Source organism: Rhineura floridana, chromosome 7, assembly GCF_030035675.1.
Source record: "Rhineura floridana isolate rRhiFlo1 chromosome 7, rRhiFlo1.hap2, whole genome shotgun sequence".
NCBI lineage: Eukaryota > Metazoa > Chordata > Lepidosauria > Squamata > Rhineuridae > Rhineura > Rhineura floridana.
Genome location: NC_084486.1, coordinates 83039227 through 83061654, shown reverse-complemented (window position 1 = coordinate 83061654; position 22428 = coordinate 83039227). Strand labels below are relative to the sequence as shown.

Here is a 22428-nt window from a genome sequence, read left to right as displayed (position 1 = left end):
CATCTCTTCACCCAGGAAATGCTCAAGCCATTCCTGCATTAGGAGTTTAGAGTTACACATGTCTTTGGTAGGGAAGACAGAAAAAAATATATTTCCAAACCTGTTCTCCATACACAGATATTCTGAAGAGATACAATATAGTTTCTAGTTGCTAGGCAGTTTGGAAATATAATCATTCCTTTTTGCTTCACTCTCATGTGTTGTATACAACTATGGCAGAGCTGAAATTCCCATTAGGATTGACCCCAACTGAGTACAATCCATTAGGCTGGATATGCAGACTAAGCAATCTTGTCCCACCAAAAAGAGCAAGAAACAAAAAGATGAACAGAGGAAAGCATTTTAAGTCAGAAATAAATGAAGCTTCTAGATTCAAGTAGACCGTTGCATATTGCAGCAGAAAGGAATGTATAAGTATAGTAATGACATTTGATTGGTATGAGATAAATTGCAACTTACAGCAACATAAAATGCAAAGAATGTCCTGATTTAGAATTCTTCCAGATTTGATTTAGAATTCTTCTAGATTTGACCTAAGAAATATATTACACACAATGCTATGAAGAACTGAGTATGTGGATTGAGTGACTGACGTACAGGAAGTGAGCAGTAGCCAAGCAGAGAACTTCCATATAGATAAAGTATGGAATTTGCTCGCACAGGAGGCCTCGATGGCCACCAACTCAGATGGCTTTCAAAGAGGCTCATACAAATGCATGGAGAATTAGGCTATCAATGACTACTAACTATGCTCTGCCTCCATGGTAAGAGGCACTATTCTTCTGAATACCCGCAAAAAACTGCAAAAAAAATGTATGAACCTATGTGATAGTCTTCAGAGTCAGGCAAAGGCCATGCGGTAACAACATTAAAACATGGTAAAACAGGATGGGTTCATTATTACCTTTTACAACTGGGCTGACTACTTTCCAGTTATGTTACAGTGGAGGGAAATGTACAACTCAGCCTTATGAATGGGTTCAGCATCCTCAAATGATCCTATAGGGTAGGTGGATGCAGAGCCATCAGATGTGCACTGAAACAATGACTAAAACTAGATTCTGCTTGATCTCTTCCATGATGAAAATCACAAAAAGTAGCTATTCTGTTCAAATATGGCTAGTTTTGCTTATCACAGCTGAGGGGTGGCTCCTGAGCACAGAACATAATTTTCAAGTCACCTCACAAACTCAATCCTTTTCTTTCTGAGTAGAATGAACAAAGCCAGCTGCTTTATGGGTTCAACAACATGCCTCTCTGCAATACCACCTTTCTTTCCCAATTAAAATATTTAATATTATATGAGGAAGATACATGCACAGCTGACATAAGCCAAATGGGGACTTTAATGTTGTTATAGAAATCTGGCTCAAATAAAGCTCAGGGTTGAAGCCAAATTTGCAAAATGTCAAGCAGCTGAAGTTTTGCCCATCACCAACTCTGCTTTCCAAATATTCATTTCTTTGGGCATAAAGCCATCCAAAACTGAACATGGGTCTTGCTGAAATATTTCCTTTATTCACTTAAGATGAGAACAGGAAGGTAGAGGAGGAATGAAGGCTAAAAAGAAGAGATGCTTATAGCATAGTGTTGTCAAAGATTAAACCCTGACAGATAATACAGCCCTCGTTATGATTTGTTTAGCTGTTCTATTTTTAAGCCTTCTGCTCTGCAACAGGAAGCTATCATTAAAGTTTCCCTTTGCAGAGTGCTTTAACAGCAAAATATTATAACATTTCCCAAATTACACTCATTTGGTTTCCTTGCACTGGTGGAAAAAGGGGAAACCACAAACACACACACACAGAGTTTGTAAGTCAAGCTGGCACTCTTTGAGCATGGGTCTTCTTGTAACCCAAAAAGCAATTTGGGACAGTCTTCAACTGAGGCTAACCATAAAAAAAATATAATATCAAATGTATGCACGTCGTCATTTATGGGAAAGAGTAATGAAACATCATTCAAAAGAATGACTGGTGTTGCATCCAACTGACCAAGGAGCATTTAAAAGGGATCTGAGCAAGATAGAGCACAATTCAGTTTTTAGAAAGTTCTAAAGTGGACAATATGTGGTCTCAGTTGCTCTTATTTTGTAAGTCACTTTTAGTTTTTAAATCTGCTGTTTGATAGTGTGGCTTTATGTTTTGATTGACTGTAAGCTACTTTGGATTCTTATTTGAAGGCATATGAGATAACTTCTTTTAAAATAAAAAATTAGTGGACTAAGCACCATCAGCCATTTCTCCCATGCAATAATTCTTGGACCTGTTTTTAAGCATTATAGATTACACTCTAGATCAATCATCATCTCCTCTTTTAGAAGTTGTAATGGAAACTAAAGCTTTTTAAGACAGTGCACAAACTATTGCTAGTGAGGCCAACTTCCTCCCTTTAGTTCATGCTGGCATTCAACTCACTTAGTCTGTGTTTGAAAGATCTCCTGATTTTAGGAGAAACCACATTCACATGCACATTATGCCACCTACAGATCACTTACTCTAACATACTTCTGCAATCTAATATCTTTGAAATCTACAAGATTACTGCTCTTTCCAGGTAGTATTCCAGGGATTGTGACAAAGTTGGCCAAGTCCCATTTTTTCTTTCTTTAATTTTCATATCTGAGAAGTGATGCATGCACAAAGCAGCTGATATGTGGCTTGTGTAAGTTGGTCCCTGCAATAGCTGCTTTGACACAGCTTCTTACGCAAGGATCAAGCAATCTTCTCAGCAAACAGTATACAAACTTTTGAGACTTCCAGAAAGGTCCACCAATTTGCAGCTGCTGGATACAAATGGCTTGTTGTTGTTGGTTTCCTCCATGCAGCAGCAGCAATTTGAAATGGTGTCTACTTGGCAGATGTTTTACCTGGACAGACTCTTTTTTAGACAGCTAAAGTGACTGACATACAAAAAAATAATACCTATCAGCTAGGGATGGGTGAATTTTCCAGATTCTGTTTCACACTTTCTCATTTTTTCAATCTGTGATTTGAATAAAACCAACCTAAAATTGATATGCACGTTCGTGCACGTTTCTCCTAATATACACATTTTTGTGTACATTTTGGGTTGGATCACTGCATACCAAAAATGAGAAAAGTGTACTTTTGAAGGATTGCTTCACTTTGTGTAGTTTTTTGTGAAGTATAGATCTTGCATTAGAATGAGAACTGAACAAATCTCTCCTTACTACCAGCACCGTACAAAATACACCTTTCTGTTTCTTGATCCTGAGATGCAGGCAGAACTGAAACTCAGTTTCCTAGCTCTGTGACCTAATTTCCTCCTGTGATGCAGAAGGGCTAATGCAGGGAAAGCTATCTCATGTATTTAATTTGTGTCTCTCTATGTATCATTGTGGAACATCACTGTGTGACCTGATCCTGCTTTGAAGACTGGTGGCAGAGGCATGGAGTCTAAGGTTTATCTAATTAAGGCTCCTAAGCAACATTCAATAGCTCAAAACTTTCCAAACCACAGAAAAATTCTCTTTAAAAAGACTTTCCCTTCAGTCAGCAGTCTCTTTCACGCCATCTCCCTTTGCCTCCTACAACCTCCTTTTATTCAAATAACCTCTTTCAGGACAAAGTCATTTCATGCCCAAGAGCCAAGGGTCCTTCAAAGATGATCTAGAGGTTTTAGAACAGTTTTACATAAGGCAAGCCCCCAGTTTATAGTCCACTAAAGTCTTTCCCAACCTGGTACCCCCAAGATGTTCCCATCAGCGCTGTAGTCCAAAATGTTTGGAGGGCACCAGGTCAAGGTTTACATACTACCAGCTAGGATAGTGGTTCCCAACCTGGGGGCTGTGAAGTAATCCAGAGGGGGGCACGAACAGTAAAGAAATGAATTATTTATTTATTTTTTAAAAAGTCTTCACTGCCTGGACACTGTCTGCTCCACACTGCCGCTGCAGACGACACCTTGCTCCAAACAAGTGAAGAGACCTTTTGCTGAAACAGCAGATAGTCTTTCAGGTGCGCCTAAGGCAGGCGTCTGCCTATAAAACATGTGGCAAATGCTGAGGGTGGAGCTACCAGGAAGAAGAGGGAATTACTATTGCTGACTCCCATCTCCTCACACTGCCGCTGCTGCTGACGCCCTTACTTAGAACGAAAGGAAAGGGCTTTTTGTGAAGCAAAAAGAAGCAAGGCTGCAAGGAAAGGCTGCTTTCCCCCTTCCTTCCTGGCAGCCAGCCTGCCTGCCTTTCTTGGCTCCTACTTCACTGCCACCTCCTTTTAAAAATTATTCTTATTTGTGAAGCCGCCCAGATCTTGCCTTCGACCCAGATGGACCCAAGGAGCAGTGAGGAAGCTCAGAACTTGCTTGCCCCCCATCTCAGAGGCTAAGTGTGTACCAGTGTCCCCTTTCTTCCATCTATATTCCATCTCCCATCTCTCTCTTTAAGATGCTGCTGCAGTTGAGGGCTTCCCTCCTCCCACATGCTCAAATGCATGCACACCTGCAGATGTTTGCAGGAGAAGCAGGTATGTTCGTGTCTGTGTATACACTGATCTGTCTTCTGCTCCACTCTCATTCCCCAAGTGCATGCTAATCAAGTCACCAGTTCTAATGATCATCCCAAGGCCTTAAAGCACTAACCGCCTCCTTAATCTATCCACCCTATTGTCTGCAGTGCACAGTCTAGCATCCCCATAACCACCACATTGCTGCTTCTTGATTACTATTTAAAAAACAAACGCTCAGCAGGTTGGCTGAGGCTGCGCTCCTGGCATTGCAGCAGAAATTCATCCATTTATTTAAGTATTATTGCATGTATATCCCACCTTTCCTCCAGGTTGCTCTAAGTGGTGTACATGGTGTCCCCCCCTTTCCATTTTATCCTTACACCAACCCTGTGAGATAGGTCAGGCTAGAAACCGTGTCTGGTCCAAGGTCACCCAGTGGGCTTCATGGCTGGGTAGGGATTTGAACCTGGTTCTTAGTCCAACACTGTGACCCACTGGTGTTGGGAGACAGGACTGTACATCTTCAGACTGTGTGCATAGGGGGGAGGGAGATCCCAATTTGATTGGACCTTTGCATGAAGAAAAGAAAGCAACACCTCTCTGTCTGTGGGGAGCTTTTTATGGAAAGGAATATTTGGAGATGTGATTTGGAGCATGGTGGGGGTCACGAAATATTTTGAGCTTACAAAGGGGGTCCCGTACTCATAAAAGTGGAAACCACTGAGCTAGGATAACCTCTTATGGTAAATGGGTCTCCAAATAACAGTAAATCAGTAACTTTCGAATCTGCCATTTCTGGGCAAGGTCATTGAGCGAGTGGTGGCCAACCAGTTGTCAGCACACTTGGATGAAACAGATTATTTGGATCCATACCAATCGGGTTTCAGGACTGGTCACGGAACTGAAACAGCCTTGGTCGCTCTGGTAGATGATTTGAGGAGGGCATTAGATAGGGGAGAATCCACCTTTCTTGTCCTCCTCGATCTCTCAGCGGCTTTTGATACTGTCGACCACAGTATCCTTCTGCTTCGCCTGGAGGGATTGGGAATTGGAGGCACTGTATTACAGTGGTTCCATTCCTTTCTCTCCGATAGGTACCAACAGGTAGCGTTGGGGGAGGAGGTATCAGACCCTTGGCCTCTCAATTGTGGTGTGCCACAGGGCTCTATCCTCTCTCCCATGCTATTTAACATCTATATGAAGCCGCTGGGGGCAATCATCAGGAGATTTGGGCTGCAGTGTCATCAATATGCGGATGACACTCAGCTCTATCTCTCGTTTAAATCTTCACCAGAGTTGGCTATGGAGACCTTGTCCAAGTGCCTGGAATCCGTGAGTGGATGGATGGGAAGGAACAAGCTGAAGTTGAACCCTGATAAGACCGAGGTACTACTTGTGGGGGACAAGAGAAGGTTGGGCGACATTGACCTGAAGTTCAACGGGGTGAGTCTACCCCTAAAAGACCAGGTCCGCAGCCTTGGGGTTGTGCTTGATTCCAGGCTGTCCATGGAGGCTCAGATTTCGGTAGTGAGCCGAGGAGCCTGGTATCAACTACACCTCATACGAAGGCTGCAACCCTACCTTCCTGTTCACCAGCTCCCACTAGTGGTACACGCCCTGGTCACCTCTCGTTTGGACTACTGTAATGCGCTCTACGTGGGGATACCCTTGAAAACTGTCCGGAAATTACAACTGATACAAAATGCGGCGGCTCGACTACTTACGAATAGTCGCCGCCGAGATCACATCACACCAGTGTTGTTCGACCTACACTGGCTACCAGTTGTTTTCCGAGCCCAATTCAAGGTGTTGGTATTGACCTTTAAATCCCTACACGGTTCCGGCCCAGTTTATCTCACGGAGCGCCTTCAACGCCACCAATTATGCCGCCCGACAAGATCGGCCACACAGGGCCTTCTCTCAATCCCGCCAACAAAAACAGCCAGATTGGCGGGTACAAGAGAGAGGGCATTCTCAGTGGTGGCCCCCACTCTTTGGAACTCCCTCCCACAAGATTTCCGGCATGCCTCTTCTTTAAATGTGTTTCGGAAAGCCTTAAAGACCTGGCTCTTTCAGCAGGCCTTCGGGGTATCTGGGGAGGGTTAATTGTTATAACTGAAATGCCTCCTGCCCAGTTTTAATATTGTTGCTGCAGATGTGTTGTTTTTATATTGTATTACTGTATTTTATCAATTGTATTTTAACAATTTTGTAAGTCGCCTAGAGTGGCCATTGGCCAGATAGGCGACGAAGAAATTAAATTTATTATTATTATTATTATTATTAACTTCAAGCTTGAAATATATGCAGTGTCTGTGATAGCACTTTCCCAAGGAATTGTGCAAGAGCCAAGGAATGGTCTACACATTTCAAGATACTCATAAAAACTTAAGGAGATTTTACAACAAGCTCTATGCTTCACTCGCCTCTATGTACACTCCAACCCTGGCAACTGAACAGGACAGAGTTCTTCCCAAGAGGTAGTACATCAGAAGCATCAGATATTCCCATGAAGGTTTACAATTTTTGTAAATATTTCCAGTAAGATGTGGCATAGAGTCAGAAAGACAAACATTCTTACAAGGATGTCACTTCTGCATAGGAAATGGTATGCTCCCTTTGTGCTATTCTGTGTGAAGGGTAGACATCTACTTCTCTTGCATGAAAAGCCCCACTTGGTGATATCTTCCCATGGCATTTAAACGCAGCCAAACAATTGACGTATGTCTTTGTAATACAAGAGACCATACATGCAAAGACTTGGCAGCCTTGTGTGTCAATTGGTATAGTATGATCAATCAGGGGTTGTCAAACATTTGAAATTTTGAGACATCATTCCCTCCAGCTGCTTGTCTCATACGATCAGCCTTCCTAAGAGAGACAGGAAAAAGACATGAACACACTTTACTTTTCTAAGGAGCCCGGATTAAAGTTGGATCCAATAGAAATAAAATAGATTCTTTTAAATTTGCAGTATTTTACACAGGATCCCCCCAAAACACAATAAAATTAAAGTTTACAGAGTTAGGCTACACAGCAAAATCACAGATCCAGTGTTTGTTAGCACCACAAAAACATTGATCCAAGGGATGGATAATGAATCCTCATGACTTTTTTTTTTAACCACATAGGAAGACAACAAAACCACCAACAAAACATAGAGCACATATGTGTCCAAAAAGGTTTGATTTGATGGTGGTTTTCTGGAGATCATTTGTAAAAAATATGAAGATCCATAAGAATCTGTGCCTCTGATCCATGTTTTTGTGCTATGGCATCATTGGAAAGCACTAGATCTATGAATTTTATGATTAAGTCAATGAATAAAAGATGTGATCTGTGATTTGATGGTGGCTTTGGGGAGACCCATGTAAGAATTATGCCATTCTCTTTTTGTGCATGTGGCTTGTCTCTCTCTCCCCAGTACTCCAATTTCCCTCTTACTTCTTTATTTTATTATTTCAGACATTCTGTTCTGTCCTCTTTGTCTTTCCTGACTTTAGTGGTACCCCACTTCTACCCCTGGTCACTCATTTTCCCATACCCCCAGTCTCCCGGAACACTCCCCTTGCACTCCTACCCTGTTGGTCTCTCTGATCTCTGCTTAGCTGCTCAGGTGCCAAATTGAGCCCTAGAAAAGCACATAGCTAAAATAGGAAGTGGGCTCAGAGGTTCATGGGTGCCAAATGAAATCCTCAAAAGATGCCATTGTGTCCACAGTCTGCATGTTGGCAACTCCAGGGGTAGAACTTCCTGCTACCCTGTACATTTTCAGTGCAAATTCTAGGACTCAAAATATAACCAGACTAGATGCTGAACAGTGCAATTGGCAGATCCAATGTGAGATAATTACATTGTTTGAACCCATTTTGGAGCCCAGGTCAGATTGCTAGATTCTAAAGTGTACTCAGAAAGTGCTATGATAGCACCTTGCACCCAAAACCTCTAGGCCGAGTGTGCACATATCATCATAGGGTCCTAGAGGTCAAGCCAAACTGCAACTGTTTCAGGGAGGGGGGAACCAAAATAGATTTACAGATATCCAGTGGATGGATTACCTGCCTGTCAATGCTTTTGAATAAGCTAATCAGACTCCAGTGAGACTGCCCATCTCTGCCTTCAAGAGCCTGAACAAAGTTTGCTGCACTTAGATTGCCCATCTCTGCTATAGCAAGACATGAGGATATAGCATCTGACTTGCACAAATTAGAGGTGGGTGAGGACAGCAAGAGCATTAGAGCACTTGTGTGTTGCATGCGGTGAGCAGAAACAGTAGAGACTTCCATACATACAATCCCATCCTGATCAATGGGATCAACCTCTCTTGCAGGAGTGCAATTACAACATTTATGATATTAAGATTCATAGTCTCAGTTATTTAAAGATGGCAAGCTGTAACTAAAAATAAAAGAAGCCAGGACCATTAACTAAATGCATTGTCACCCCAGGCCTTCATAGCAATGTACCTGTACAGCAGGCTTGTAACATTTGGGGTTTTCAAGTTTCCTCAATTCACCCCACTCTGCTTCACCTGCTATATACTGCCAAACCAACCCTGAATTCTGCAGTATGTGATGGGGGTGGGTGGGGGGTACAGTGCAGGGGGGGGAAGAAGAGAGTTTCATTTCATGATTTCATCTCATCTACCAACATCCTCAAACTCCAATATACTATTAGGGGGACAGGAAAAGCAACACCCCACTTTTGAACAGATTGTAAAAACATTCCTTTGCTCAGCTGCTCTTAACTATAGACTTACATTTCATGGCTCATGCAATTTGCCTACTTTCTTTAGAGTTTAAGACCCATTTCCCACCTTCCCCATGTGAAGGAAGAACTACCCACAGAAAATAATTAGGAATGAAAAAGCCAAATTGACATCAAATCCAAACACTGATCAAATTGGCACTTTCCTGCCTTCCTTTTTCTGTCATCTTAACAACCTTCAGAAGTGATGCCACTACAGACTAAAAGATGGGAAGAGTTGCTTATGAAAGCATGCAGTGTCTGCAGAGCTAACATTTGCTATAGGCTCCCATCTGGACATGCTCAGCTAGTAGCATCAATATGCCATCTAATTTGCTATAAGCAGCTTGCTTCTATTGCAGAGGGAAAAAGACCCAATGACATATGCAACACACCAGCCAGCAGTTCTTAGCAAGAGAATGGCAAGAGAAGCAACGGCAGCCACCAGCATGTGCACCCTTCAAGGGACCAAGTCCCAGAAACTTCACCTCGACTCTGCTGCCTGTTGACCATCCCTCCCAGTGTCCATCGCCGGTCCAGGCGCCTCAGGTGAGCCTTGCGTCTCTTAGAAACTATTTTGGAAAATGGATGAAAACATAAAGAGGAAAGAAAAATAAAAAGTGATGGATGGGTGGAGAACAAAACCTAACCAAAAAAACATGGTAACTGTAAGAACCAGTTTTGTGTTAACAAGGATGAGATGGAATAATATATTATAATTAGTTTATGATAAAATAGGTAACTACTTGAGGTCCAGGCACAAACAGGTTTTCCCATGATTCATTTACTGGTTATAAAATCATACTAAATAATAACATTGTGTGTTTCCAGACTTTTTGGAAGGGTCAGTTAAGAAACAGACATAAAAATATCATGGTGCTTTGCTTAGACTGCAGGCTGTTTAGACCAGGAGTATATTTTTATGACAACTTTGTGGCACAGGAGAGTTCAGGTCCTTTGCCAAGGTTGCAGCCTATTCCCTATATTACTCCATAGATGCAGAAGAGAGGTCCAGATCTGTACCATGCAGGATGAAATCTTTGAAGAGGCCTCTACATGCTGATGCACACTGATTACACCATCAGCTTGTTTGGGCCTGCACAACTCTGCAAAGACCTAGTACTGTGCAGAGTCTACCAGGAACCAGATAAGCACCATGGGAGTTTGTGCATGTGTGTGAGTGTGTGCGTGTGGGTGCAAAGATGGCATAGAACCATTTGGTATCTGCAAATTTCTCAGCAATCCAGCCCAAAAGGACAAAAGGTAATTTAAAAGATTGTGATTTTAGACTACCAATAAGATTGGCTATAAGCGGACTGAGGAAGGGAGGAATTACAACACCAATTTACAATTAGCTTGGAAGAGGGGGCAAATGCATCTTGTGCTTTGAGACCAGCTTTCAATCTTTTTAAAAATTATTTTTAAGATTAGAAAGGTTCAAGACATTAACATGTCATAGCTGATAGCTTCATACTTAAAAGAAAGCAACGATTCAGATCAGCAGCAACAATAACGAAAATGATTTGTGACTTTACATTGTGGAGAGCTGTGCACAGTGGACACCTTAATTTTTATGGCAAGGAATGCATTCCTTCTCTCAACATTCATAACTTAAACCATATTTCAATTCAGTTAGTCATTCCCTTATTGCCAAACTAGTTCTGCAATTCATGCGCCAAGATGTCAAAAGAGAGGAATGACCATTGACTTTCACACAAATGCTTCCATTGCTAGTTTTCTCTCAGTTAAGGAAGAGAAAGAGGTCTCATGTGAAGAGCATGCATATACAGGCGTCCTAAAATTCAGAGAACCCTATGCCACAGGCCTCTCTCAGTTAGACCAAAAATTAAAGCTATGGCTATCTGTAAAATGAAGATTTCATTGTCTGCCTAGAATGCAAGTGATCCTAATGCAGAGCTCTTAGAGGTGGGCAGATTTTCAGGGCCATTTCTTCAGGGAATTCAGACACATGTTCTATACCAGGGGCTTAAATTCCTGTGGGCTTGAAGGACAAACTGCCAATGCGGCAGATGCCCAGAGACATACCCTATTTTTTAACCTCAAAAGTGGCTTGTTTTGAAGGTGAAAAGATGTGTAGAAGCAGCACCTAAAGCATTGTTTTATAATTCAGCCTCATATGCCCCACCCTTCCACATCTTGATTGCCCAATTGCCTTCATCAGCAATATTCCCTAGACTCCCAGTCATCAGACCCCTCACTCAAGTCTATAGCTTCTACCTCCAATCCTCCAATATCTAAATCACTTTCCACACATCACTGATTACCTTCCAAACACTCTCAGGATGCTCAAAATGGCATTTCTATCCTGCCAGAATAACCTTGTCATCAGAATCTCCTCCTCCTCCTCCTCCTCCATTGGCCACAGGCTACCACCAACCCTTTCCTCTCTTTGGGTGAAAATGCTGTTGAATTGCAGATTACACACTTTCCACACTCCTTGATACCTGTATTGATAGTTTTAAAACAAAGGCCGATGCTGTGGCATGCACTCATAGTTTCCCCCCCTTTGGCATAGTAAATGCTTTACTTTCTAGCTCTAAAAGCAGTTCAGTAATTTGGGAACATGGCAGGGTGCACTGGGAACACCCAGCTGGGCTTGATAAGATAAAGCCATGGGACATATTTTAGACAGCCTTTGCTCAGAGGTTCCTCTATCTTTCCTTCAGGATGTTGTTGAGTGCCCTGAATGAACTGCTGCAGACTTCCATTACTGAGGCAGAGGAAAAGACTGTTGTTAGGGCCTGGAAATGGAAGGGGTGGTTTCTTACTAAGGAGAGTGTTCATTACTCCAAGTTTCACAGTGTCTCTCAAGCAACAATATTAGCACATTAGGGAAGGGGTGCTTTGGAACCTAAGTCAGGGGACAGGAACCTGTGACTCTCCAGATATCGCTGGACTCCAACTCCCATCAGTCCTAGTCAGCATAGCCATGGGTCAAAGATGATGCAAGTTGCTGCAACATCAGGTGAGCAACAGATTTCCTGTGTCTGTTCTAAGCAAAGATGTGTTACTTATCTTTAAAAGAAGTGCATTCCAACACTGTCCCTTTTGTTGATATCTCCCTTTTGTTGATATGAATTTTTTATCTGGTACAAGAGCAGTAACATACAATGCCATTCCACCTCCCCAGGATTGAGAGGTGCCATAATATTGTATGCAACTCTGTTTTGAGACAGCATCCCCTGTGCACAGTTATTTTTGAGTTGGTGTACAGATGATGGTACATGACAAAAAGGTTTACGCTAAAAGGGCAATATTATGATGGGAGAGGATGGATTCAGTCAGCACTAAGCAAGATAGGGCAGTGACTACCAAAATCTTTTGGAGACAGGCTATATGTAGATTTGACAGCATTCTTAGACAAAAGTACTTGCAAACTGGGATAAAAACCAGACTATCAACATTATAATACAGTATTAGCATATTTCAGAAAGCGCTTTTAAATGAAGAGAATTTTATAGAGAGTATAAAGTCTCCCTCTCCCCCAGTCTATGAAGGATTCAAGAAAAACAGGAAAAAAACAACTCAGATGACTGTGTTAAGTCTGTTAAGGAAGTCTGTATGCATTATTGCATACAAATCACAAGCTTTGTAGACTACAAGTTGCTAGAAACCCAACACCACCATAATCAAAAAATTAGTATTTCTTTAATTTTATATCCAACACATATTAGCATTACTTCTATAGTCTCTACTACTGCCAGATCAAGGTAGCCCTGGAAGACATTAACAAGGCTTTACTCTTAATGCCCCCCCATGGTACAAATGGCCATAACTGAATGCCCAACTAGCCTTTGTACAGCTGTTTAGCATAGATATACCAATTCTTACAGGATGCAGTTAGGTTTAATTAGGATTTCTCACCTAGATGCACCACTATTGTAAGTGCTCTTAGTATTCTTACCTTCCCCTCCTTTGGACATGTTAATTTCAGAATCATCTCTAATTCCACTTTGGGATTCCAGGTACGTGGCAGGGACCCAGCCCTGCTCTTCTGCTGTGCTTACAAACCACCAACCTGTGAGGGTAGGCAAAGAAGGAGAGTTAAGATTGCAGAACCCCCCCCCCAAAAAAACACAGTGTTTTAACCACTTCTTAGAATAGGAACAACCATATAAATGAACAAAAGAGAATCCGTTTCAAATATTTCAGTGTAACTCCACCTCTCCAAGAACAGCGTTCCTGTTCAAGGCTCCAACCACCCTGGAACAGGGTGGGGAGCACTGGGCTTTTTCCAAGAGAGGTGTATGTGCGGTGGTGGCGATGATGGGGAAGAAGTGAAAAGGTCACTTTCTCTTTCCCAACTGTCAAAGCTTTCCTTGCTGAGCTATTTAGCATTAGCAGGTTCAGATTTGGGGCCAGCTGCCAAACATTTTGTACCTATATAGCAGGAGGAGAGGTGTCTAGAAGAGGGGAAAGGAAAACTTTGTATTCTTTTCCATGAAGTAGGAGCTGCTGGAACTGCACATTTTGTATGAAGTGGACAGTGCTGGTGGAAATAAAGTGGCCATAGGCACAAGGATGTCCTGCACCCTTGGTAAAAATCACAATGCCAATAGCCTTACACAAATGTCCTATATTAAAATGACTCCACCCACTTTGAATAACCTGTGAAACCCAACATAATTACATCCCTGAGTGTCAAAATGCTTTGGAAGTCCTCTAGAAAATCGAATTTGGAGTATTAATGCTACCACAAGGCATTAACCCAACACAGAAAAATGAATGCTTTGATTTGGATTCCTGCACTGAGCAGGGGGTTGGACTCGATGGCCTTGTAGGCCCCTTCCAACTCTACTATTCTATGATTCTATGAATAGCAAAAGAGCCCATATTTTTTCTATAACTTAGATATCACTGCCTTTCTCCCCCTACACCACCCCAAAAAGCTGCCCAAAGGTTTATACATTGCTAGAGCAAATTACTGGAGGATTATTTGCATTTTTCCCATCCAGCTGATCCAAAGTGGCCTTGCTACATATATCAAATCCTCTCACAGGATGTAATTGAGACTGGTAAGTTACAAGAAGCTTACCATAATGGCTCAAATTCTGCTTAGTTAGCTTGCTGTGGGAGTGTCCGGTGAGCAAAGTTCTACAAACTGCTAGCAGTGGGAGGTGACATTTTTCACCCATCTCCCCTTCTCCCAAAAATCTGCTGCAGAGGGTTAGGAGAACCCCTGGAGCAGCATGAGGGGCGGCATAGGGAGAGAGGGAGATCAGTAACTGCCCTGCCCCTGTATTCTAGTGGGAGCCTCCACAGGATCCCAGTTCCCCCTGTAAATGAAATTCGCCCTTCTGATCAGGTAGGGATGGGTGAGAATTTCAATTCAGTTCACATTTCAAGCAGAATTTATCAAATTCACACTTTCTGAAACAATATGAGAATCAAAACACATCCATCTTTTGAAGTGTGCATTTATTAGAATTTTGCGATGCAGTTCGCCATCTAAACAATATTTATAAAAGTGCATGTATTGGGGAAAGTGTGCATAAAAATGAATACATGAGTGAAAATAGCATGCAAAGAGGCATGATGTGATGAGAAATGGCTTGCCAAAATGTGTCCCTTTGTCAAAACTGCCTATAAAAATGTGTTTATTTGGAGAAATTGGAACTAAAATGGTGGAGAATTTTCATAAGGATTTTTTTTTTAAAAATCGCAGATTGGAGCAGAAATGTAGAGAACTGAATTTAACATTAGAAAAGTGAGAAACTGAGAGAACCAAAATTGACAGATCTTTCCATCCCTAGATCAGGGAGGACTAGTTAGGATCCAAGTTAATACATAACTGCTTACTTCCACAGCAGTCAATGCAGAAAACAGTCAGAGTCTATTAAAAACCAGACTTAGCTAATTCCTGTTTGTCCTTCACAAAGCCCAAGTGTTAAGTGCAGATTAGATGCTTTTACTATTGGCTACTTCTCTCTGCTTCTCCCAACTCACAGAGACTGAAGCCAGCTGAAGCAGCAAGCAAAGTTTGCAGGAGCAGGAGATGGATGGCAGGGGGAAAAAAATGAGCGAGAGCAGAGCCTCCTTCCCACACCCTTGGCTTATGAATTGCATCAAATAATGTTTTAAGAAGTGAAACAAGCCTTTAAAAGGAGGGGAGAGGGAGATCTCTATTTTTGGAATTGGGCAGCTGAAATGAGCGAAGTAGAGAGAGGGAAAACCAGGAGCAGATTTTTTGGGGGACTGTGGGCTGAGCCCTTATACTAATAACCCTGAGCTGAATACAAACTCAGGCACTCTGCTTTTGAATTTAATTTATGTGAGGGGGCAAGAGATGACAGTTGTTCAGTGGAGAAAGAAGAGCACTCTGCACATGCGCACTCCCCCACCACCATATTCCAGGACTCAGCCCTGGTATTGAAAACCAGGTATTGAAAAGACTCCTGGGATGAGGACTGATGTGTCTTGGCACAAGTTAACTTGGGAAGAGGAAACAGGCAAAAATAAAAAGAGTTGCTTATAAATAAGGGGAGAAGGGACAGAGTTGCTAGAAAGCAAGTGAGGAGAGGGATATGGATAGTTGTGTAGAGGGGAACAGAAAACACATGCACTATTTGTAGTTTGGCAAGAATGGAAGTGGAGACCCATTGGATACAGTGGTACAAACAAATAGGATTGCACTAAAAGTGTATAGAGGAGCAGGAGAGGCTGCATTTGTTAGAAATGGCAAATGAAAAGCACCCTGCATAGAGGCAAACTGTTATTTCAGCTTAAGAATTCTCTGCCATGGTTTCACTGACTGATCTTTGATAGTCACTTCATTGCTCTAGCTCAGCATTCCTCAGTTGTAAAATGGTACCAGTGCCTCTATTGCACAGCACAAAAAAGCAAGTATGCCTTATAGTCTGTGGTCTGCCTCGCTGCTTTAGTCATCCAGAGCAATCTGCTTACATGCACCTCCAGTTCCCATTTTCTGCTTGTGCTTCATTTGAGTCTGGATTGTGTCAGCTCCACCTTTGTTCACTAGCTCACGCTACTGGGGTGCTCAACTCTGCTGCTAAGAATGTCCCTATTTTATTCTGCAAGGTATTGTAGGCGACGGTTGAAGCCTGATACTCTGCAATCTAATTCACCATGTAAAAGCGCTCACATCCAAAACCAGGGGCATTCATGCATATCAACATTAAATATTCTTTAAAAGTTTCCAAGCCAATGGTAACAGAAGACACCACTAAATTGTCAAATTAGACCAACTCTCCTGTTCCCCTAGTTGTTCCAAAAGGAACAAAAAATAAAAACAGAGCAGATGACACCAGAGCCATTGCTAGGGCCATTTCATCTTGCCCCAAGAGACAGAGATTTCCATTTCCAAGAGAAATTTGGAAAATGTTGCTTCACAGTATTCCTGGCTGGAGAGTTCAAATGTAGTTACACTTTCACACAGCAGGAGGGAGATTCTGCCGACATGACGTTCAGCCATGGCAGCCTGCTGCCATAAATACATTTTAAAGAGAAAGAAAACCAACAGAATCAACTTATTCCAAAAAGCCTTCATGTAAATACCCTACTACTGAAAATGAGGAGTTGTTAATGGCAGGAAAGGAGAGGAGGGGCACTGGAGCTGAACATGCATTTGTAATTATGGCCCAGAAGTAAACAGACCAGAAGCTGATACACATCTGATCTTAATTACATGGAAACGGTCCTACGCATTCTTCTTCAGAAGCAAACCTTAGCCTGAGTAGAAAGGGCTGCACTATAAAGTTAACACTCTGGTATACACCATGACCTTGAAGCATTTCATTTCACCCTGAACTTTGGTTTTGTGCACTACTATTTCACAGAACAGAAAAGGTGGAAGAGACCTAAAGGTCATTTTCAACTCTCTCTATCAAAGCCAAGCTAAGTCATTCCATACCTGTCTAATGCAGGGGATCTCAAACTTTCTACTCCCAGGGGCCCACTTGAGACAGATGAAAATCACTGAGGCCCACCAGTCCCAAAATGGTGGCAGATGGAAGCAGAGTTTGGCATAATCAGCTGGCAATTACTGACATTTCCTACTGAAGTCTAATCTATCTTTGGAAATTACTAAATATTTTGCCACAGCATTTCCTTGTGGCAAGGCGTTCCATGGCCCAGCTATCCTCAAGCTAAGACAGTTGCTCTAGAGGTAACATGCCTCAGCCTCCCCATTTTAGACAGAATTTGCTGATCCAGAGGCTCTAAGTAGAGAAAGCTTTTTCCTTTAATATTTTTCCTTCCTACCCACTCATTCCTCTTGATATATTTTCACCCATCTCCTGTAATTTCTTCTCCTTTCACACTCAACGTACACCTTATCCCCCACCCCAAACTGCCAATTACTTTCTTCCCTCATGCCTGGTCCTTTCACGTTCACTTCTTCCTCCTATAACAGCTTTCTTCTCATATGTCCTTATCTTATATCTTATCCCTACTTCTAGTTTATCTTTCTATCCAGTGCTTTTTTAGTAAAAAAAACACGAGGTGTCAGTACTCATATCTTGATAAAAGTACTGGCAGGCATAGGTATCAAAAACAAAAAACAAAAAAGAGGGGCCAATACTCCATACTGGTGAGTGATGTCACACACAAAAAAGCTATCATTTACAAATATTATCTCATTTTTTCTTCAACACCTCCTTTACCCCTTTGACCTCAGAGGAAGGAGATCTTCCTTCCCTCCTGAACCTCTCCATCTCTTAGTCACCTTTACACAACATACAGGGATGTGCTGGTGCTAGCATTGCTCCAAACAAAAGGCTATGGCATAACTGGGGCTTGCAGCAGGCAAACAATAAGGCACTGGATAGGCTATGCTGCTGAGGGCCCTATTGACCCAATGCCCACTATTTGACCAGGTGTAAGGAACCTTTGGCCTTCCAGATGAACTGCAACTCCCATCATCCTGGGCCATTGGCCAAACTTGCTGGGGCAGATGGGAGTTGTAGTTCAGCAACATTCCCCACAACTGATATAGAGGAAGGCAAAGAATTCTCAGAATCGTAACAAATCTGATCCACTGGAAAATTCCTTCTCAGTTCCAAATACAGTCTGTCTAGCATATATATCCTTGATTTGGTGGTCCGGGGGACAACTAAGAACCTTATTCGGCATGTAGACCAACTTTCATAGAAACAAAACCAAAAAAGCCCCATTTCATCATATTGCATTGTGACGTCCAGTTCTGCTATGCAGCAGGGTGAAGTGACTTATTTCAGGGGAAGGGCGGGGATAGACAGAAAGCGGGAATTTGTGCTCGAATAGTGTGGCAAGTTTTTTTTGGGCTCCAGACACACTAGTTGCTTCAAAAGCAGCCAGACTGTTTTCTCTGGCTGCATTTTGAAATGACTCTGCCGATAGAAGGACACATCTCCCTGTTCCATTGCTGATCAGGACTGCCCACAGCAAAGCATTGGTTCAATCGCTGTGTCTATCAGATCCTACAGCAAAGCATTTTCATTGGATCCACGTGGAGCAGTGATGGGGTTGATGGCCAGTCAGTTTTGACTTCAAGCTGACTTCAAGGTAAACCATGCTGGAGCTGCAACTTCCAAGGTTTTGGAGTGAAAGGGGGTGGAGTTTTACTAGTTTCGTGTGCCCCTACATTTAGAACACAGAGGTGTAGGTGCACTGAAGCCAGCACAATCGCAAGTGTCTCTCTAGCCAAAGCGCTGGCCCTAGAGGCTGAAGGACCACATGGCAGCCACGAGACAGAGTTGATTGGGTAGTATATAATTACCAACAATACAAACAAATACATAAGTAAGTAAATAAAATAGTCTTGGGCTGGCACTGCTCCCATTGACTCTTCCTCTTACTTATCTATCAGAAATGTCATTATTCTTGCACAAGGATCATCTAGAGATAACTCATTCTCATGCCCTTGCTATCACATATCTAGCCATTAGCTCACTATCTGTCAGGTCATTGCTTGGATCTGTAGATAGGATGCAAGTTATATTGAAAGAGTGAATTATTATCAGTAATTTCATCACCCTGGGTTGTCAAGGCTACTTTCACATAGCAGTAAAGCAAAAGGCACGTCAAACAAATCCTCATCGTGACCACCTTCCATCTGGAAACTTATGTCCTCACTGTGGGAGGCTGTGTGGATCCAGAATTGGCCTCCACAGTTACTTACAGACCCACTGTTAAAGACCTCATCTTGGAAGACAATCTTACTTGGCCATGAGTGATCACCAATGAAATGCAATGCAATCCCACCTGGGTCCCTGCCTGTTCACTTCACTTTTCTTGGCATCCAGCAAACTGAACAGGAGAAGGGGACAAGGCTCCTGCACCCTTAAATAATTGCATTGAAGAGGGAAATACAGCAGGTCAGTTTGCATGAGAAGTACAGGATAAATGGGTGTAACCTTTGCAAATATTCATACCATGCTGAAGTCAGGTTTCTTATCCAAATATACTATAAAGGACACTATTAAATGTCAGAAACCACAACAGGAAATTGACAGTTTGACAACACACGGTATGCACCTACTGAAATCTTTTGTTCAAATATGGTTTGGATGGGAGGGGGGTAACCAATAAAATGCTCATGCAAAAATAAGCCCAGCTTCCTTTATGAAATGGCAGTTAAAAGTCAAATGCTTGGTATAGGACATTGAGGATCAAATGCGTGTGAAACCTATTAACACACAACTTCAATTCTCTTCAAACTATGTTAAAAATAAAGTAATCAGGCCTGGAGTTGAAAATATAATTGGAACTTCATGGCTGAAATCCTGTAAACCATTAGGAAAAAATAAGTCTCATGAGAACCCAAAAGATCTTATGCACATAACAATGCACAAAAATCCAGCCTACCTAGAGACTGTTAGAGTAAACAAATATTGCATGGTCACTTTAAGGGATATTTGGGAAATATCCCATGTACCTATTTACCATGATGTAACTTCCTAATGGGTGGGGTTTAGTTACCTGACTTCCTCCTCCTTTGTCCTGGGGGATTTTTGAATATTCTCCATTGCTGGTCTTCCTACCTTTGAGAGAGGCTGCATGGCATGATGCTCTCTGCTAAGAGCATCATTACAAAACACCAAGATGAACCGAGACTTCTATATTTTTCTTTCTTCTAAGCTAGAGCCTATCTTCTTCTGAACATGTGAAGAGGTTGTGAGTAAACATTCTTTTCTTTTACCTAAAGGATTGTTGTTATTTAAACCCAGGGAAGGTGGGCTGGTTTATATTCTCATTCTGCTGCTTGTATTTTTACAACTCTGCTAAGAAATAGGACCAACCAAATTAGTTCCTATTTCTGTGTGTATTTTTATAATACCAAACAGAGACACTGTGGTCAACACTTAAAAAAAAAAGGTTAAAACTCCCATCTGCAAATGTCACAACGACACACATGGAATATTTATGAACACAGCACTTGCTGTTATGTTGATTGAACAAAGGGCACCCTTACTGAAGCTGTGAAATTCTACCCATCATTTTTGACTATTCAAGACAAACAAGGTTTCCAGTTGCAAGGAGTTCAACAATACATGGGTGAAGAATGTGCTGAAATTGCATCTTTTGGGTTTTTATCTATCAGGGATGTGTGTACTGGGAGACTGATGACACAAATCTTCAAGTTTTCATATGATGCATTTTGGAATGCTTTGTGCAGTAGCAGTTAAGCTTTTTGCCAATTATGCCACAAGCTAAGTTCAAGAGTATGATTATGTGTGCGCCACTGTAATGTCCACTACAAGATATATGCATATTCCTGCTATTTCCCATCTATCATTCCAAAATGGGGCACAGCCATCAATGCACATAGGAATGGCAGACAGAAGTATAGTCATGCCATAACCAGGAACATAGCCAACTCTCCCCTACTCCTGCCTCAATGTGCCACCAACTCTCTTTATCTGTGTCACTTTGGCACCTATGTCACAGATTAGGCACCTTTGACTTAGCAGCTGTGCCTTAGCTACACTCTGAGACATCTGCCTACTAGGTCACACCTCCGGTACAGAAAGGGTTCTCAAGGAAGAAACATTGAGACAATTGACAAAGGGTGCTTTCACACTGAACTTTATTCCATTATTCTGACGATTTCTTACCTGGTAATTTGTGCATTATATTTGATCTTTCACACAATGCCCAAGCTAGCTCCAGAATTATAGTGGGATGTAGTGCAAGTTTAGCACAAATTTCTGTGATAAACAATACCAGAAATAATCCGTTAGCAAGGCTGGGCACCCGGAAAATCACCAGAGTTTTTCACTAGCTGCAGCTGCCCACATAACAGGCATCCCAGCATGCAGTACGTTCTCACCCTTTAGTTGCACGAGGTTTTTTTTTTGTCTGACAAACTCAGTATTCTGGCATCGGTGCAGATAGCAACAGCATTTTCTACACACACCCTTGTGTCGATACAATTTAAAAAGTCAGATTCTAAAAGGAGAGAGCTTATATGGGGACAGGACGAGAACTTAGACCTCCTACACAGTGGGGAACTACAGTGCGCATGTGTATAATGGGTGAGGGATGACAACAAGACATTGTTCATTGCAGCCGTGTGAAAGATAGTTGCACGAAATGCCAGTATATCAGCTGAAAAAGCTGCTGTTCCTTAACACAACAGGTACTGCAGCGTGAAAGGGATTTTAGAAATCGGGACAGAAGTGCTATCTTTTTAATCCGTTAAACTAGCACAATCAGTCCATGTGTGAAACCAGTCTTAGCCACCAACTTAAGCAAATTGTCTAGACTTGGGTGGGGGTGGGGAAATACTTAGCCAAGAGTTACATGGAAAGAATCAAGGTTGCTACAGTGTAAATCAAAATTCTTTTCCCAACCCTCTGTCCTATTTACTTTTCCTAGGAGACTTTACGGGGCTGCTCCATCCCTTCCAGTCCTGTTTCTTCATTTCTCTGTGCAGGAGTTAAGCACTATCCATTATTACAACTATTCCGCAGCAACATCTGCAGGGGATTATGTAAAGTTCTCTCTGCATGTTGCCAAGACAGTATGAGGTTCACTCTTGCTCTTACATCTTTAGTTGCAACTGAACAGAACAACGTTCTTTGCTGTACTTCATATTGTTGCGCATCTCCCCCAATCTCCAAGCAGTGAGATTTTGGGGGTCCCTGCGCTCCTCTAGGGTTTGGTTTCCTTTGGGAAGAAGGTAAGCGGAGACTGTGGTGACTTTATGAAATATGGTTTATTTATTTGCACACATTCCAACCTGAGCTCA

General features: G+C 42.1%; 1 protein-coding gene across 6 annotated transcripts in view; it reads right to left on the bottom strand.

Moving 5' to 3' along the window:
- The window catches only part of SH3PXD2A (SH3 and PX domains 2A), a 426239-nt gene that overhangs the window by 27247 nt on the left and 376564 nt on the right, over positions 1-22428 (bottom strand). For 4 of the 6 annotated variants that reach the window (XM_061636087.1, XM_061636088.1, XM_061636092.1 and 1 more), the window contains 2 exons: positions 13144-13257; positions 9707-9790 (listed from right to left, as the gene is read on the bottom strand). In XM_061636087.1, coding sequence (XP_061492071.1) covers positions 9707-9790; positions 13144-13257 — 198 coding nt within the window. The remainder of the gene's footprint in view (positions 1-9706; positions 9791-13143; positions 13258-22428) is intronic. The other 2 variants (XM_061636089.1, XM_061636093.1) reach the window with 1 other exon arrangement.